Here is a 20,068-nt window from a genome sequence, read left to right as displayed (position 1 = left end):
CAGAGGCGGTAGTCAAAGCACTCCTGAGAGATGTAATTCCTAGGTGGGGTATACCTAGCAAAATCTCCAGTGACAATGGAACACTATTTGTTAATGCAGCCCTAAAGAAAATAGGAGCATTCCTAGGGATAGACCTGAAACAACATTGTGCCCATCATCCTGCCAGTGCAGGAGCAGTAGAGAGGGAAAATGGGTCCCTTAAAAATAAACTAAGCAAAGCTTGTGCAGAAACAGGGCTAGGATGGACAAAGGTCCTCCCTGTAGTACTCACACAAATGAGGATGCAAACTAGGCCTAAACATGGGTTAAGCCCATTCGAAATTCTGTTTGGATGAGTACCCAACATGGGGATAGGGCCAGCTCAAGGAACACTGCCGGACACCACACTGTGTGATGATGCAATGTTGAATTACTGTGCAACGTTGTCCTCTGCTTTGAAATCTATCCACAAACAGGTAAAAGAAGCACTTCCCAAACCCGCTGAGGGACCTCTGCACGATCTACAACCAGGGGATTGGATTGTGGTGAAGGACTTCCGACGAACCAAGTGGAACAAGCCATGGTGGAACGGCCCATTCCAGGTCCTGCTCACGACCCCAACAGCAGTGAAAATCACAGGCAGAGTGACGTGGATCCACGCTAGCCACTGCAGGAGGGTTCCTGAACCGGCTAAGCAGGAGGGAAAAGAAGGCCTAAGTGACCCAGATGCTGACTAAAGCTCGAGGAGAAAGAAGTGTTAATTAAGTACATCTGAGGACAGAACCCCAACCATAAGGTGGGACAAGTGGTAACCCAAGACTCAGGAGGAGAGGTAAGCGATTATCATTCAGAAGGTGCCCTACATGACCGCTTTCCTGCTTTGATCTAAACCACGTGGCGAGCAAGTTCCACGGGACTGAGCGTGACAGCACAGTTACGCTGTTGCACCCTCAATAGAGAAGAGTATTTAGTATCTAGTCAGTAAAACTCGTTTCAGAAGTCCCGAGTTTCTCCAAGCTCCGGTGAGGTGGGACGAGGGCTGATAGGGCATGCTCGCCCTCTGAGCACCAATACACGTCAAGAAGGGCAAGGGTTAACTCGGAGACCTAGTTAACACAAAATGAAGGGGGTAAATCATTATAAACTAGGTCCAGTCGTGGGCCTGAGTATCTTGATCCTAATGGGGCTCATGGGAGGATTTGTGTGGTGGTCGATACAGGGAACCCAGACTGACACAGAATCAAGACGAGGGAGACATCCAACTCATAATTTGTATTGGCAGTATGCTAATTTTACAGCTAAACAAGCTAACAGGTCAAATTGTCTAGTTTGCTCAACTCTGCCACACACCGTTACACAACCATTCATGTTCGAGATCGCCAACACAACGGATGAAGACACTGCGCAAGCATGGCAAGCTGTGATGGAAGCTGTCTGCAATGATGTAGAAGACTGTAGTGTCATGTATCAAGGTGGGGGAGACGACCCAAGGGTAGAAATTAGTGTAAATGAATTAGGAAAGGGGATAAATTATACCTTATGCGCAGGGCGAAAGGGTGATCCAAACTCAAACCTCGTAGGGAAGGTCAAGGAAACTAGGTGTTCAACCATTTGCACTGTGCAGGGTTCAGTCCCAAATCCAAATGTGACTTGCACGGGACGAAGTGGCACTCTGTACAAGCAAGGCAGAAAAGCGATAACAGGAAGTGACTTAGGACCAGGAGGGAATCTAACTCAGTTAGCGGGTCCAACCTTCTATTACCCAGGCTGGCAGTGGAAGTGTGGTCACTATGTGTATAACTTTCTTCCGGTAGATTGGAAAGGCACGTGTGCCCTGATCCAATTAGATGCCCACCTAATAATAGCAACCCCTGAGACGAGTGGCAGACGACGCAGAAGTGTCGACGATGATTTTCCTCCTCCGGAACATCAGCTGCAACCCAAGGTGAAGAAATTCTTTCAGGCACTGTTTCCACAGTACGGGATAACACAACTCTGGAATGAACTTGAGGTGGTGCATTATAGGCTGGCGCAGTTTGTGAATTCAACCATAGAGGCCATGGAGGGCGTGAGAACTGAATTGACTGCACTCAGATTAATGACGACACAGAATCGCATGGCCCTCGACATCCTTTTGGCAAAGGAAGGTGGAGTGTGTGTCATGATAGGGGAACACTGTTGTACGTACATTCCTGAAAACGACGGAAATCATGGTAACATCACTGAGGCATTGAACAAGATGCGCAAGGTTGCTGAACAATTACGAGCAGACGAACATGGAGGAGACAAAGACAGCTGGTGGCATTGGTTTAGTGGATGGAAGACTCTAATTCTATCCACCATACCGGTCCTGGGCTTAGTGATTGTGATGCTATGTTTGCTCCCTGTTCCCTGTCAATGTTGTATGTCTGTGTTTCAGAGGCAGCTGACAAATATTGGTTACCAGATGGTGAAAATAGACTCAGATGACTTGCCTGACTGGCCTCCAAACCCACACGAAGACTATAACCCACCGTTCCATGACATCAGCACAGTTGAAATGAAATTGGTCCTGACTTAAAACACTTTCATTATGATTGTTTCCTGTTCTATTATTCCTGATCTATGTATATGGCTTGCTAGCATTCATTTAAGATGTCTATGTCTTATAAAAACAGCCTTAGCATTATCCCTGTACACTCAATGACGTGTTAAGTCGAATCTCTCTGAGAACTCTTATCACTGAAACTGTGTACAGTTCTTTTCTTTCCTTTAGCAATTTATCCTATAGGATAAAAAGGGGGGAATGTGAGGGAATTTTTAATGGATGAACATTATTATTCTCTGTGTTTCTGTATGTTGAGCTCAAGTGGCCTATACTGAGAAAGATGTTTGTTCCTATGTTGTAATCGCTTTTCTGTGGCCTTGGTGGTAATGAGCAGGGTGCTTGAGTTCATCCTAGCTTGCATCTTCTCATGATGTACCCACCTTTCCTGACCTTGGGGGTGATAAGCAGGGTGCCTGAGTTCTGATAACTACGCATCCGCCCGAACGCCAGGTGCACGCTCTAACAAAGCTTCATAGAAAATCTTGAGCCAATCACGTGAAGATGCAAGCAGTAAGCAAATGCCTTTAGAGTATAATAGATAGCAGCCACTAAAACACAACTCGGAGAGCGCGCACGTACTCTCACATCACTAGAGGTGATGTTATGCTTTAATTTTCTTTCTTTCCTTTCTTATATACCTTTGTATGATTTACTTTAATAAATGACTGAAAAGACGACTGTTAAGCGTTCATTAGAAATTTCCATTACACCAGTTAACCTAACCTGCATGTCTTTGGACTGTGGGGGAAACATGCAAACTCCACACAGAAAGGCCCTCGCCGGCCATGGGGCTTGAACCCAGGACCTTCTTGCTGTGAGGCGACAGCACTAACCACTACACCACCGTGCCGCCTCAGCAGAAGATACCCTTAACAAAAAGAAGTTTATTCAAGTGTACTATGAGTATACTTATTTTATACTAAAACTGAGGAAGTATACTTGAAGTTGACTTTTTATAAACTATATTTTATATACTTAAGAATAGTATAGTGAAGTATACTTGGCTTATACTGAAAAGTATAAACAAAAGTCTAAGTACATTAATACTAAGACTTACACTTATACTTTAATACTAAAACTTATACTTTAGTATACTTTTTACATTTTTCTGCCACAAAGTACTAATACTTAGTATATCTTGCTCCAAGTGCATAATAAGGTCAAGTCATTGACTCATGCTTAACATTTAATTTATATATTAATATAATATAATGCTGGAGTTTAAAACTTTACAGTATATAGTATGTGTGCTCAATTGCATTATCTTTATGTACCTTAAAATCATACACAAAAACAGAAAAACTTTTGACTTGACTTTATTGATCATTTTCTCCAGTAAGGAAGGACTTGATTTCATAGGTCTTTGTTTTTGAAATGTTTGAAAATATGTCAAACTTGTTTTCAACATTCTGTCTTGTGATTTTGTAAATGCATCACACTCTTGTGTACATACAGTATGAGTAAACTTTAAGAATACTTTAAGGAGTATATTTCCAGTATATAAATAGTAAGCTACAAGTAATATGCCAAGCAAACTTAAAGTATAACAAGTAAACTAGTGAAATAACCAACGTTTATAACAGTATACTTAAAGTATACAATAATAAACTAAAAATAGGGATTCGAAGTCTATAACTAAGGGGTGTCATAGCTCAGTTGACTAAGGCACAATATCATATATCTGGGGACCCGGGTTTGATTCCCGATCCCTCCCTGTGTGTCTCTCTCTAGCTCATTTCCTGTCTTGACACTGTCCTATCCAATAAAGGTGAAAAAAGCCCCCCCCCCAAAATCTTAAAGAAGTATATAACTAGTACAATGGCAGTATATCAATAAGTCTACTTGTGGTATACTTTAAGCATATGAGAGGGATATACCAAGCACATTGATAGTATATAGATGAGTGTACTTGTGGTATACTTTTATAAACTTGAATTGTTCCAATTTAGTCCGAAAAAGTATTAAATTTGTATACTTTCTAGTACACTAAAAGTACATGGTCTGTAGTATACTTGCTATACTGAAGCATACTTAATAAAATGAACTTTAAGTATACTACTTTTTGCTAAGGGTAATGTAGATTAGCATTACATTGCTTAATAAATTGAGGATCAAATACTATCTCTCATGATTAAATATTGTTATCTTTCTCAAAAGCTTAACTGATAATTAGACATTTTTGTAATCTACTGGGAAAATATATGAGAAATCAATGTTAATATATATGTTTGTTTCATTGGACCCAGTTAAGGGGTCCCCCTGTTAAAAAAAAAAAAAAAAATCCTGTCTCTGTATTTCTCATACCTGATGTTGGTTCAGGTGAATTACAGTCTCCAGGATAAGGATAATAATCTAGGAAATCTGTCCATTCCTGTACTGTCAACTTTAGTTTAGTCCCATCTGCCCTTATTTCTAGTTCCCCTTCCAGTTACTGGGAGGGTCTTCCCTGTCTTTCCCATCACTCAATACAAGGTGCAATCAAAGAGTTCTGAGACTGTTTCTGTTGGAAACAAATAGAGAGTGGCATGGTCATGCGTGTGCAGCAGTCATGAGCAGTAGCTTTTGTGAGTCAGTATGCTGCACAACATCGCACTGTCAACATCTGGAGCTGTGCAACATGCGTTTATGTGACAACATGCATGTATGAAAATCTCAGGAGATCAGCAGTTTCTGAAATAATCAAAGCAGTCCATCTGGCTCTAACCACCATGCCACAGTTAAAGTCACAAATATCACACTTTTCCCTCATTTTAATGTTTGATGTGACCATTCAGTGAAGCTCATGACCTGTATCTGCATGATTTCATGCACTGTGCTGCTGCCACATGATTGGCTCATTGGATAACTGTATAAATGTGCAGGTATACAGGTGTTCCTATTACTTCTGTAAAGCACATTGAACTGCCACTGTGTATGAAATGTGCTATATAAATAAACTTGCCTTGCCTTGCCTTGCCTAAAGTGGTTGACTGTATATATTTACGCACTTCCTGCTTCCTGAGTTGTTCGCGCCGAGTCCTTTTTCCCGCGAGTGCCGGCATTAATTACTAATCCATTTTTAACTTTTTTTCTACAAATAAATTTCCAGTATCCTCTTCATTTTTATTGTACTGTCGCTTTCATTTTTGTACTTTTCACTTTCGCTTTCCTTTTTCCGTTTTTTTTTCCCGTTTTTTTCTCTTTCTTTTTTCGGAAGAACGCCGAGACCGGAAGCTTTCTTTTTCTCTCCTCCTGTGTAAAGACCACAAGCGGAGGCCATCCACATCTGATTTGCTTTAATATCAACAGATCTTCATTTAAGGTACGTGAATCTTTTCATCATGGCACACCTTCAGCCTGTTCAGTGTGCTGAGTGCAGGATGTTTAGTCATTCTTCCTCCGTCACTAGCGATAGCTTTATTAGCTTTACTTGTGATAAGTGCAGATTAGTGAGCTCTCTGACGGAGAAGATTACAGTGCTAGAAGCACGTGTCCAGGCTTTAGAGCAGGTTAGTGAGCGTGAGAACAGTGTAGTTTCTGTTAGGGAAAGTCTGGACGCCCTAGGTGGAGTTAGCAATCCCCCAACTCCGGCATTAGAGCCCTTACAGCGGGGCGAATGGGTGACGGCTCGGCGGCATAAGCGTAGAGCCAAAGCTACCGCTGAGGCTCGCCCACGGGAGCACCACTCCTCTCCGCGTCACGTGTTGAACAGGTTTGCTCTCCTTAGTGATGCACCCACTGAGAAACCTGAAAGAGCTCTGGTTATAGGGGACTCTATCATACGGCACGTGAAATTAGCTCAGCCTTTAGGGGCACCAGCAGCTTTAGTCAGGTGTATACCGGGAGCCAGGGCGCCGGACATAGCAGGTAATCTTAGGATCCTAGGCAAGCACAGGTTCTCAAAGATAGTTATCCATGCAGGAGCTAATGATATACGCCTTCGTCAGTCTGAGGTTACTAAGAGTAACTTTGTAGAGGTGTTTAAATTAGCGAAGGCGATGTCCGATGCTGTAGTATGCTCTGGCCCCATCCCAATGTGGCGTGGCGATGTAGCTTACAGCAGGTTATGGTCGCTGAACTGCTGGTTGTCCAGGTGGTGCTCTGAAAACAGTGTGGGCTTTATAGATAATTGGGCTACTTTTGAGGGCACTGCTGGCCTGTTAGGGCGGGACAGTATCTATCCCACTCGGGAAGGTGCTGCTCTCATTTCCTGCAGCATAGGTCATAGTCTCAGAACAGGCCTAGTTAATTTCTGACAATCCAGAGCCAAGGCCAGGGAGCAGACAAACAGGCTAAACCGACTGTCTGCTAGCTGCACAGAGTCGTCACTCAGGGCCCACTACATCGAGACTGTGTCTGTTCCCCGAGCTCAACAAAAAGGTAGAAATGTTCAGAGAGTTTGTTCCAGTAACCTAATCAATATAAAATTAGATCATACTGACTGTACAGCTGCTGCCAGCACCTTTGATCTAAAGGTGGGGCTATTAAATATTAGATTTCTTACATCTAAAGCGCTAATGGTTAATGAACTCATTACTGATCAGGAGTTTAATGTACTTTGTTTAACTGAAACATGGATTAAGCCAAATGAATATATAGCATTAAATGAAGCGAGTCCTCCTGGATACAGTTATATACACCAGCCTCGTCTAACTGGCAGAGGAGGAGGTGTCGCAGTTATTTATAATGATTATCTAGGTGTAACACAAAAACCTGGTTATAAATTTAATACATTTGAAGTTCTTCATACTCATATAATGTATGTAGCCTTGAAAAATAAGTCTACCCAGTTAATTCCATTGCTTATTATTTACAGGCCCCCGGGGCCATATTCTGAGTTTCTTTCTGAATTTGCAGATTTTATCTCAGATCTGGTTATTTCCTTAGACAAAGCTTTAGTTGTCGGAGATTTTAATATTCACTTCGATAACCCAGAAGACCCTTTAAAAACAGCGTTTGTGTCCATCTTAGACTCAGTCGGGATTAAGCAGAATGTCAATGGACCGACCCATAATGGTGGTCACACCCTCGATCTAATACTAACATTCAGATTAAACGTAGACAATATAGTCATACTTCCACAGTCTGAAGTTATCTCAGATCATTGTCTCATCTCATTCAAGATATCTCTGAGTAATAATATATGCACCTCACCACGCTACTGTATTAAACGTACTTTCACGTCAACTACTGCACAGAGCTTTATAAATGATCTCCCAGAGCTGTCAACTTTGATTGGGTCACTGTCAGCCCCTGCAGAACTTGATCAGGCAACTGAATGCTTAGAAACAACATTCCGCCATACTTTAGATAATGTAGCTCCTCTAAAAAGGAAAATGGTCAGAGACAAAAAAATTAGCACCCTGGTATAATGATGACACTCGCACATTAAAACAGACCACTCAAAAACTGGAACGTAAATGGCGTCAAACAAAATTGGTAGTGTTCAAATTATCTTGGAAGGAGAGCTTCCTGAAGTATAGAAAAGCTCTTAGTGCTGCGAGATCAACATATTTCTCCTCCCTAATAGAAGATAACAAAAATAATCCTAGATTCCTATTTAATACTGTAGCAAAATTAACCAGGAATAAGTCCACTATCAACACATGCACACCTGCAGTATGTAGTAGCAACAACTTCATGAAATTTTTTAATGACAAAATTGAGAATATCCGACAAAAAATTCAAACTACTAATTTAAGGTTAGACAATGAAAGTGACCTTGTAGTTAATAATATAACTGTTTCAGATCATCAGTTAGAATGTTTTACTCCCCTAAAAGAAACTGAATTACTTTCATTAATCTCTACATCAAAAGCCTCAACTTGCGTACTAGATCCCTTACCGACACATCTATTCAAACAGATAATGCCTGGAGTAATTGAACCGCTTCTAAAAATAATAAATTCTTCTCTTATGATTGGCTATGTACCCAAATCCTTTAAACTAGCAGTTATCAAACCCCTGATTAAAAAACCTGACCTTGATCCCTGTCAGCTGTCCAATTATCGGCCAATATCAAACCTCCCCTTTATCTCCAAGATCCTTGAAAAAGCTGTGGCACAGCAGTTATGCTCATATTTACATAGGAATAACATCCATGAAATGTATCAGTCAGGATTTAGACCTCCCTCATCAGAGCACAGAGACAGCACTGGTTAAAGTAGTAAACGACCTACTGTTGGCGTCTGATCAGGGCTGTGTCTTGCTGCTTGTGTTGCTTGACCTTAGTGCAGCATTTGATACCATTGATCATTCCATTCTTCTGGATAGACTAGAAAATGTTGTGGGAGTTAAGGGAATGGCCCTCTCCTGGCTCAGGTCTTATCTAACTGATCGTTATCAGTATGTTGATATAAATGGTGATATTTCTAGACGTACCGAGGTAAAGTTTGGTGTTCCACAAGATTCTGTCTCGGGTCCACTGCTTTTTTCTCTATATATGTTACCTCTGGGTGATATTATTCGTGAACATTGTATTAGTTTCCACTGTTATGCTGATGACACACAGTTGTATGTCTCTGCAAAACCTGATGAGAGACACCAGCTTAATAGAATTGAGGAATGTGTTAAGGACATTAGACACTGGATGCTTATTAATTTCCTTCTGCTTAACTCTGACAAGACTGAAGTACTTGTGCTAGGACCACATACAGCTAGAAGTAAGTTTTCTGATTCCACAGTGACTCTGGATGGCCTTTCTGTTTCTTCACGTGCAGCAGTAAAAGACCTCGGAGTGATTATTGACCCCAGTCTTTCATTCGAAACTCACATTGATAACATCACCCGGATAGCTTTCTTTCATCTCAGAAATATTGCAAAGATAAGAAATTTAATGTCATTGCATGATGCAGAAAAACTAGTCCATGCTTTTGTTACCTCCAGGTTGGATTATTGTAATGCCTTACTGTCTGGATGTTCCAATAAGTGCATAAACAAGCTCCAGTTAGTTCAAAATGCAGCAGCAAGAGTCCTTACTAGAACTAGAAAATATGACCACATCACGCCTGTCTTATCCACACTGCATTGGCTCCCAATCAAATTTCGTATTGATTATGAAATACTCCTATTGACCTTTAAAGCACTAAATGGTCTCGCACCACAGTACCTGAGTGAACTTCTGCTCCTCTATGACCCGCCACGCCTACTTGGATCAAAAGGTGCAGGCTATCTGCTGGTACCTCGTATAGTGAAGGCTACATCAGGGGGCAGAGCCTTTTCTTACAAAGCCCCACAGTTATGGAACAGCCTTCCAAGTAATGTTCGGGAATCAGACACAGTCTCAGCATTTAAGTCTAGGCTGAAAACATATCTGTTTAGTCAAGCCTTTTGTTAATGGTGTTTATGAGGTAAAGGAGTAGATCTGGAGGGTCCTCAGACATAGAGTGTTTTGGTAAACTGGGATGTATGGATGCTGTCAGTCCCCACTCGCTTGCTCACTCGAGTTTGTTGATGGTGTAGTGGCTGGCTGCTTTATGTCCCGGGGCTCCCTCATGCCTATGTTACCTTCTGGCTCTCTTCTTTTAGTTATGCTGTCATAGTTAGTTGCTGGAGTCCCTGCTTGTACTCGGTGCAATATGTATACTGCTCCTACTTATTCAGGTGACATTGGGCATACCTAACAACCTGTGTTTTCTTTCCCTCCCCCCACCCCAAATCTGCCCCTCTGAGTTACATGGAGTCAACAGGAAATCTTTTGGTGGAGAGGGTGGAGACCTCGACTGGCTATCGTAGCCTGCAGGGAATCGACCGTCAGACATTCTGTCGCATGTCCCAGACCCGGTGAAATGTAACTGAATTGTCTTGGCCAGCCCTAAGGATCCCATCTGCATCTCATCATTGCTGAGGAGTGTGCTCCCATCACCCAATCAAGCATCCAGCCAGAGCAGGTCATGATATTTTTTACCATATTAACATGCCATTGTTGTGTGTTATGCCTGATGTAAAGACTCTTGTCTCTGCGAGCCTACCACACAGATTTAATACTTGTCATTTTTAGGGCATACCCAACAACCTGTGTTTTCTTTCTCTCCCCCCCCCCCAATCTGTCCCTCTGAGTTACATGTTGATCCTGGGATTGAGATGCTGGCCTCTTCTGCCCCTCGGACCTGCTTGATCCATCCTGGTGCCCTGTGTCTGGTCGGAGTTTTATCGCACCGCTCCTGTGAAGGATGCCCCCATGAGGACAGTTGAGGGTTATACCTGTTAAAACTGTTAATATTATAGTCAGGCTGTCTGTTGTTGCCCAAATGAGGATGGGTTCCCTTTTGAGTCTGGTTCCTCTCGAGGTTTCTTCCTCATGTCATCTGAGGGAGTTTTTCCTTGCCACCGTCGCCACAGGCTTGCTCATTGGGGATAGATTAGGGATAAAATTAGCTCATGTTTTAAGTCGTTCAAATTCTGTAAAGCTGCTTTGCGACAATGTTTATTGTTAAAAGTGCTATACAAATAAACTTGATTTGAAACTTGATTTGATATTGTGCATTACTGTACAGACCAAAAACCTGGGGTCAACCCCAGGGTGAACCAACACCAAAACAACAAACCAAAACTGCTCTTTGGGGAACTAATTTACAGAGAAAAAAACCCCACAAACAAAAGATTATTATTTTCCCTAAACTTCCTTACCAAATACAAAGACCACAAACCCCACACCCAACAGAAATGGCAGTCACACCCCTACTACCAGTGAATAAACCAGTGAACAATCTGTTGATATTTATAATAATTTGGATTATTTGCAAATTCTAAATCACCAACAAAATCAAGGAGCAACCTTATAATCAGGACAGGCATGAGGTATGGTATATCCATTAAAACACAGAGATGGGAAGGAGTAATCAACGAGATCTAACATCCATATTAAAAAACAATTAAAACTTCATGGTTTTCTCTTTCATTCCTTGCTGAAAGATCTTATCCAGGGTGAAAAACTCTGGCCCCAAATTCTGTAGAAAGTCCAGATCATCTCCTGTGCTGTGGAAAGAGAGTTTATCCAGTGAGACGGCAGTGGTATTGGTTCCTTCATTTTGGTAATCATGTGGGTGAAATTCAGAGAAATCCTGCTGCTCCATGGAAAGGTTGTAGAGCTTCTGCAGTAATGAATCATCAGAAGAAAATATAATTAGCATAAATATAGATTTCTCAGTTTTGATATTCATAAGAAAGATGATTTGCAGTTAATAATTAGGGTATGAATGAGCTTACATAAGCTCAGAATGGACAGTGATTTGTTTTATTATAACTGGGTCTACAGTGGTCATTTAAGCTTGTAAACAGAATGCAAACTTGTTTTTAGTTTTTGTTCATATAATGTTTTGAATGTTTAAATCAGTTACATATGACTTGGTACATACAAAAAACCAACCAACCAACCAACCAAACAAACAAAAAACTATGTCTATGCAGTAGGGGAGAGCGGGGTAAGATGAGCCAGGGGGTAAGATGAGCCACCCCCTGTTTCTAAGAAACAGTAAACAAATGTGACCATGTGACCACATTCAAAGGGGGGCGGGACCATTTACTTACACTTGTGGAGAGGAGCACCACATGTCAAACTAGGTGAGGGAGATATTTATAAAAATGTGTTTTTGTGCTTTCTAAGTCAATTCCATGTTTGTCCACAGTGAAGATGATTTAGAGAAGACAAAAGTAGAATAATATTTAGACACATTAGGGTTAAGTTAGTGGCTTTCTAAGCTATGATATGAATGCTAATAAAAATAATTTTGATTAGCCTAATCCCCTTTATTAGCATTTTTCTACAAAATGGTGGCCACAGGGTAAGATGAGCCATTAGATGTGGGGCAAGTTGAGCCACTGGCTCAACTTACCCCATTGGTGGCTGAGCTTACCCAATATGGATGACACTTAAGTTTTCACATTTACTGGTCATATATGACAACAACAACAACAAATAAACAAACAAATAACATGTTAATATAAATAATATGTTTAAAAGGTTTTTAATAAATAAAATAATGCCCTCTGTTATTACAGGTGTGCATGATGTGCATGATCCACGCATATCTCTCTCTATCCATCTATCGATCCCTCCCTATCCCATCTCATTCTATCACCTCTCTCTTCATCTCCCCTTCTCTATGCAACGGCCCTATCCCCCACTTGATTGACTTGACTTGATTCATTGATTGCATTTCTAATAATAAAAGTTGTTTACTTTGTTAACCTAACATGTTTTGTGTTGGCTCAATTTACCCCACACAGTGACTCATCTTACCCCGTGCATGGGGTAAGTTGAGCCACTTGACATTTTTTTTTTCAAGAGGTAATATCACTCTAACCATAAGAGCTTATCAATTATTTTTTGCTCATATAGTAACAGTACACTTTGAAATTTGGTATGGTGTGTAGACTGGAAGCAAAAAAGGCTTTAACATGTAGTTATGATGAAAAATGTAAAAAGTGGCTCATCTTACCCCGCTCTCCCCTACATATGGTGTCACAGGTTTACCTTTTTATAGCATATACTGTGTCAGATTAGATTCTTTACCAACAAGTTGACACAAATGTAATCATATGATTAGATGATGACTTTCAAATTAAATTATTTAGCCAGTTATCATGTGGTTCTTGCAATTCCTTGTGTTAAAGAACATGACTGTCTTAATATTTTAATGAATTTTACTGGAGTGGAATTTTCTCTTGTAGGATTAATTAACTTTGATATGAAGCAAGTATAGAATATCTTTTCATTTTTTGTTATAAACACTGCCTGGACAAAAAAAAAATGCACATGCTGATATTTTGTTGAAACACCTTTAGCTATGATTACAGTACATTCATTGTGGCATTGTTTCAACAAACCAATTTTTTAATGAGATTATTTAAAGATGATGGGACGAGCGTCAAACCATTCTGTAAAGTCTTCTCCAGCATATCCCTGTATGATGGGTGCATCGCTTCATGCACTCCCCTTCTTACTCTGATATGCCCACCACTCTGGAATAGGGTAAATCTGGACTCATCAGACAACAAGAACTTTTTTTTTCCCATTGCTCCAGAGTCCAATCTTTATGTTCCTTTGCAAAACGAAGTGTTTTCTTCTGATTAGCCTCACTATCAAGTGGTTTTCTCATGATGATACAATTGTTTAATCCCAGTCCTGTGAGTTCTTGTTGCAATGTGCATGGGGAAATGCTTTTAGTTTCACTATTAAACTACTCATAGTTTCACTATTAAACTATGAGTAGTGAATCCAGCCACTGGGGGTGCATAAATGTACTCTTGGTGCTGGTCCCAAGCCTGGATAAATTGGAGAGGGTTGCATCAGGAAGGGCATCCGGCATAAAACTGTGCCAAATCTAACTTGGGGATTGAAAAGAATACCATACCAGACCAGACCAGTCGGGGCCCAGGTTAACAACGGTCGCCTCTGGTACCATTGGTCAACAGGGTGCTGGTGGAAAGTATGTGACTGTTGCACCAAAACGGAGAAGGAAAAAGAGAGGGGAGAGGCGTGTTAGGAGAGAGCGTGAAAGATGGAAGGGAAGGAGCTTAGAATTGAGGGTAGGAACACTGAATGTGGGAACATTGACTGGCAGAGCGAGAGAGTTAGCAGGTATGATGGAAAGACGGAAGTTGGACATTTTGTGTGTGCAGGTGAAAGGTGGAAAGGAAGCAAGGCCAAGAACACGGGAGGTGGATGCAAGTTGTTTTATTATGGAGTCGATGGAAAGAGAAATGGTGTTGGTGTTGTTTTGAGGGGAGAGTTGGTCAACAGTGTGATTGATGTGAAGAGGGTGTCAGATAGAGTGATAGGCATGAAGTTGGAGATTCAAGGAGTGGTAATCAATGTTGTGTGTGCATATGCCCCACAGGTTGGATGTGAGAATGAAGAGAAAGAGTCTTTCTGGGAAAAGATGGATGAAGTGGTAGAAAGTATAAAGATGGCACCGCAAGAGTGGCAGCTAGTTGCAGTAGCTCTGAGTGTGTTTATGTGTTTTGGTATGTTTTTGTACTTTTTTCATGTTTCTTTCTGCACTAGTCTCAGTCGGAAGTGTGCACCTCGGGATGTACTACTCGTGAGACTGTGCATTTGTATTTTTCTCTTTTTCTTTCTGGGGCTAATTAAATTGGCATCAGCTGACCCTTTTAGCCACGGCTCCATTGTTTACACATTGTTACACAGCTGTTAGCACTGTGCAACACCAAGGTATGCCCCGTGGAAAGACTGGTGATCCCTGCGGAATTAAGGAGAAGGAGAAGGGGATGCAGAGCTGGAATGAAGTGCCGGGAGAAGAAAAGACGGTATAAACCATGTATACCATCTGTCATCATGGGAAATGTAAGATCTCTCCCTAATAAGATGGATGAGCTAACGGCGCTAACCAGGCTGCAGAGGGAGTACCGGGAGTGTAGCCTTATGTGCTTCACAGAGACTTGGCTGAATGAACTCTCACCGGACTCACACGTCACTCTGGATGGATTTCAACTCGTGAGAGCGGACAGGAAAGCCAAGGAGAGCGGTAAGAGGAAAGGAGGGGGTATAGCGATGTTTGTGAATGACAGATGGTGTAACCCAGGGCACATCAGGGTAAAGGAGCAGTATTGCAGTAAAAACATTGAACTGCTAGCGGTTAGCATTCGGCCATATTACCTCCCGAGGGAATTCTCGCACGTTATTGTGATAATTGTGTACATCCCCCCAGCGGCCGATGCTGCTGCACCCTGTGAGCTCTTACACACTACAGTGTCAAAGCTTCAGACATCACACCCCCAGTCCCTGCTACTAATCTCCGGTGACTTCAATCATGCTTCCCTGTCCTCCACTCTCCCAACCTTCACTCAGTATGTGAAATGCCACACCAGAGATAAGAGAACTTTGGATTTAATGTATGTGAACATCAAGGATGCAGTTCATCACCCCTCCCCCCGCTGGGCCATTCTGACCACAATCTGGTTCACTTATCCCCTACATACATAGCTATGGTGAATAAACAACCACCCACCAAGAGGTATTTTAAGGAGCTGGTCTGAGGAGACCAGTATGGCACTGAGGGACTGCTTTGACACCACAGACTGGGATGTGTTGTGTGAACCTCACGGGGATGACATTGATAGCCTGACAACCTGCATCACGGATTACATTAATTTCTGTGTTGAAAACACTGTGCCAGTCAGGAAGGTACGGTGTTTTCCCAACAATAAACCCTGGGTGACCTCTGAACTAAAAGCCCTATTAAACGAGAAGAAGAGGGCTTTTAAATCTGGCAACAAGGAGGAGATGAAGAGAGTGCAGAGGGAGCTGAAGAGGGGGATAAGGAGAGGCAAGGACAGCTACAGGAGGAAGCTGGAGGAGCAACACCGGAGAGGTATGGAGAGGCCTGAAAACCATCTCTGGCCACACAAAGGACAGTGGGAGGGGCCCTGTATCTGGGGGCCAAGACTGGGCAAATGAGTTGAATATCTTTTTCAACAGATTTGACTGTGCCACCCCACCCTCCCCCACTCACCATAGTCCTGACTGGTCTGTGATATCACTCCACCCCCCCCCCCCCCCATAATACCTCTGACACCAACAGCTCCCTCCTCACACCACATCACCCCCCTCCGATCCCTGCCAGACCAATCCACACACTCCACCCCTGACCTCACTCTACAGGACTCACACCTCGGCTACACCCCTTGCCTCTCCATAACAGCTGATCAGGTGTTGAAGGAGCTGAGGAGGATCAAGACAAAGAAAGCTGCTGGCCCTGATGGTATCAACTCCAGACTGCTTAAAGACTGTGCAGATCAGCTCTGTGGGATTCTTCTGTACATTTTCAACCTGAGCCTCAGTCTAGAGAAAGTTCCACTTCTGTGGAAAACATCATGTGTGGTTCCAGTTCCCAAGACTGCGCACCCCAGGGAGCTCAACCACTTTTGGCCAGTAGCTTTAACGTCTCACCTAATGAAGATCATGGAGATGATTGTTCACCTGGTGAACAGTGAGATGGACCCCCTGCAGTTTGCATATCGACCAGGGATTGGTGTGGATGACGCTGTCATTTACCTGCTACACCGGTCACTTTTGCACCTGAAGGGCACTGGGAGCACTGTGAGAATCATGTTCTTTGACTTCTCCAGTGCTTTCAACACAATCCAGCCATCACTGCTTAGGGGGAAGCTGGAGGGAGCTGGTGTCGACTGCCACCTGGCTGCATGGATCATCAACTACCTCATTAACAGACCGCAGTATGTGAGGCTCTGCGACTGTGTGTCTGATGTGGTAGTCTGCAGCACAGGGGCTCCACAGGGTACAGTGCTCTCTCCTTTCCTCTTTACACTTTACACATCTGACTTCAGCTACAACATGGACAGCTGCCACCTCCAGAAGTTCTCAGATGATACAGCCATCATTGGACATGTGTCAGAGGGGGATGATCTGGAGTACAGAGAGGTCATCACCACCTTTGTCACCTGGTGCAAACTGAACCACCTGCGCATCAACGCAAGCAAGACAAAAGGAGGTGGTGATCGATTTCAGAAGGACGGTTCCTCAAATTTCACCAGTGAACATCCAGGGTTTGGACATTGAGATCATGGAGGAGTACAAATACCTGGGCGTTCACCTCAACAACAAACTGGACTGGACTAACAACACAGATGTCCTGTACAAAAAGGGCCAAAGTCGTCTCCACCTCCTTGAGAAGACTGAGGTCTTTTGGTGTGTGCAGGACACTGCTTAGGACTTTTTATGACTCTGTGGTAGCATCAGCGATTTTCTATGCTGTGGTCTGCTGGGGCTGTGGAAGTTCAGAGAGGGACAGGAAGAAACTTAATAAACTGGTCAGAAGGGCTGGCTCAGTCTTGGACTGTCCTCAGGACTCCATTGAGGTGGTGGGTGAGAGGAGGATGTTAGCCAAGCTGACCTCTATCATGGATAACCCTTCTCACCCCCTACATGAGGCTGTGGGGGCTTTAAGCAGCTCTTTTAGTAGTAGACTGCTACACCCACGGTGTAAGAAGGAGAGATACCGCAGGTCATTCATACCTACTGCTGTCAGACTGTATAACACCCACAACTTGTAACGTAGCAACAATAACCTGTTTGTCATTATATTTGCACTACTTCACCACTACTACCTCTGCCATCTCTCATCGATGCAATTATTATATGCAATAATATAGGCCCTAAACTATTTTTATGCATACTTATATATATATATATATATATATATATGAACCCCCTCAGTCGGATCATCACGAAGAGCGGCTATGGGTACCGATTCCGTAGTGGGGCAACAATCAGCCACCTGCTCTACATGGATGACATCAAGCTGTATGCCAGGAACGAGTGAGAAATAGACTCGCTGAGCCACACCACCCGGATCTACAGCGATGACATAGGGATGTCATTCGGATTGGACAAGTGTGGCCGGATGGTCTCAAAGAGAGGCAAGATGATCCGGACTGAGGGGATTGACCTACCAGAGGGCAACATAGGTGATATCCAAGACAGCTACAAGTACCTTGGCATCCCACAGGCTAATGGAAACCATGAAGAAGCCACAAGGAAGTCAACCACAGCCAAATACCTCCAGAGAGTAAGGCAGGTCCTGAAAAGTCAGCTGAATGGTAAGAACAAGGTCCGAGCCATCAACATGTACACACTACCAGTCATCAGATACCCCGCTGGTATCATAAACTGGCCAAAGGAGGAGATAGAAGCCACAGATATCAAGACTAGAAAGCTCCTCACCATGCATGGAGGGTTCCACCCCAAGTCCAGCACCCTGAGACTATACACTAAGCGGAAAGAGGGAGGCCGAGGGCTAGTGAGCATCAAGACCACGGTCCAGGATGAAACATCGAAAATCTGAGAATACATCAGAAAGATGGCCCCAAAGGATGAACTGCTAAGTGAATGTCTCAGGCAGCAGAACCCTGATGAGAGTGCAGAGGAGGAGGAGGAACAGACAACCTGGAGAGACAAACCCCTACATGGCATGTACCACCGTCAGATAGAGGAAGTGGCTGATATCAAGAAATCCTACCAGTGGCTGGATAATGCAGGACTGACAGACAGCACAGAGGCACTAATCATGGCAGCCCAAGAACAGGCCATAAGCACAAGAGCCATAGAGGCCAGGATCTACCAGAGTAGATCAGACCCAAAATGCAGACTGTGCAAAGAAGCCCCTGAAACAGTCCAGCACATAGTAGCAGGGTGTAAGATGCTAGCTGGATCAGCGTACATGGAGAGGCACAACCAAGTGGCTGGGATAGTATACAGGAACATCTGCAACCAGTATGGAATAGAAGTACCCAAGTCCCAATGGGCCATACCACAGAAGGTGGCTGAGAACAACAGGGCCAAGATTCTGTGGGACTTCAGCTTCCAGACTGACAAACAGATCCTGGCTAACCAACCGGACATAGTGGTGGTGGACAAAGAGCAGAAGAGGGTGGTGGTGATAGATGTGGCGATCCCAGCTGACGCCAACATCAGGAAGAAGGAACATGAGAAACTTGAGAAGTATCAAGGGTTGAAAGAGCAGCTGGAACGGATGTGGAAGGTCAAGGGTTGCGTGGTCCCCGTGGTAGTGGGGGCACTTGGGGCAGTAACCCCCAAACTGGGAGAGTGGCTCCAGCAAATCCCAGGAACAACATCTGAAGCCTCAGTCCAGAAGAGCGCAGTCCTAGGAACATCGAAGATACTGCGCAGAACCCTCAAACTCCCAGGCCTCTGGTAGAGGACCCGAGCTTGAGGATGACATGGATACCACCCCCCCGCCGGGGGTGAGAAGGAGATTTTTTTTTAATATATATAATGTATATATGTGTGTATATATACAGAGTCTACCTGTAATGTGCAATTTTTCCGAGCCTCTCAATAAGGCAATTTTTCTATACTTTTTCATGGTAGATAATGCAAATAGCCCTCTGTATTTAATCCTTCATTTGTCTAATTTTTATTTCAGTTTTATTTGTTATCTGTTTGACATTTTCTTGCTACTGTAACACATGAATTTCCCTGATGTGGGATGAATAAAGTGAATCTAATCTAATCTAATCTAATCTAAAGTATACTGAGGGAGGAGCGCATGCTGATAGGAGCAGATTTCAATGGACATGTTGGCGAGGGAAACAGAGGAGATGAGGACATTATGGCCAGATATGGTGTAAGAGAGAGAAATGTGGAAGGGCAAATGGTGGTTGATTTTTCAATGAGGATGAATTTGGCAATAGTCAATATATACTTTGAGAAGAAAGAGCAGTACAGGGTGATGTTTAAGAGTGGAGGAAGATGTGGACTACATACTTTGCAGAAGGGGTAACCTGAAGGAGATTGGAGACTGTAAAGTGATGGCAGGGGAGAGTGTAGCGAGACAACATCGAGTGATCGTGTGCAGGGTGAGCTTGAAAATAAAAAAAGAGGAAGCACGAAATAGTGGAGCCAAAGATTAAGTGGTGGAAACTAAAAGAGGTTGAACATCAGAAGAAGTTTAAGGAAGAAATGAGACGAGCATTGAGTGGTAATGGAAGTCTGCCAGAAGACTGGGATACTACTGCTAT

The 20,068-nt window shown here is 43.1% G+C and overlaps 1 protein-coding gene across 4 annotated transcripts in view; it reads right to left on the bottom strand.

The window, feature by feature from the left end:
* Positions 1-10,943: 10,943 nt before the first annotated feature.
* The window catches only part of LOC132897201 (cadherin-like protein 26), a 186,686-nt gene continuing 177,561 nt past the window's right edge, over positions 10,944-20,068 (bottom strand). For 3 of the 4 annotated variants that reach the window (XM_060938640.1, XM_060938639.1, XM_060938641.1), the window contains one exon: positions 10,944-11,637. In XM_060938640.1, coding sequence (XP_060794623.1) covers positions 11,419-11,637 — 219 coding nt within the window. In that variant the 3' untranslated portion in view covers positions 10,944-11,418. The remainder of the gene's footprint in view (positions 11,638-20,068) is intronic. The other variant, XM_060938642.1, reaches the window with a different exon arrangement.

Source organism: Neoarius graeffei, chromosome 13 (assembly GCF_027579695.1).
Source record: "Neoarius graeffei isolate fNeoGra1 chromosome 13, fNeoGra1.pri, whole genome shotgun sequence".
Lineage (NCBI taxonomy): Eukaryota > Metazoa > Chordata > Actinopteri > Siluriformes > Ariidae > Neoarius > Neoarius graeffei.
This window is presented reverse-complemented; position numbering and strand designations above follow the sequence as displayed.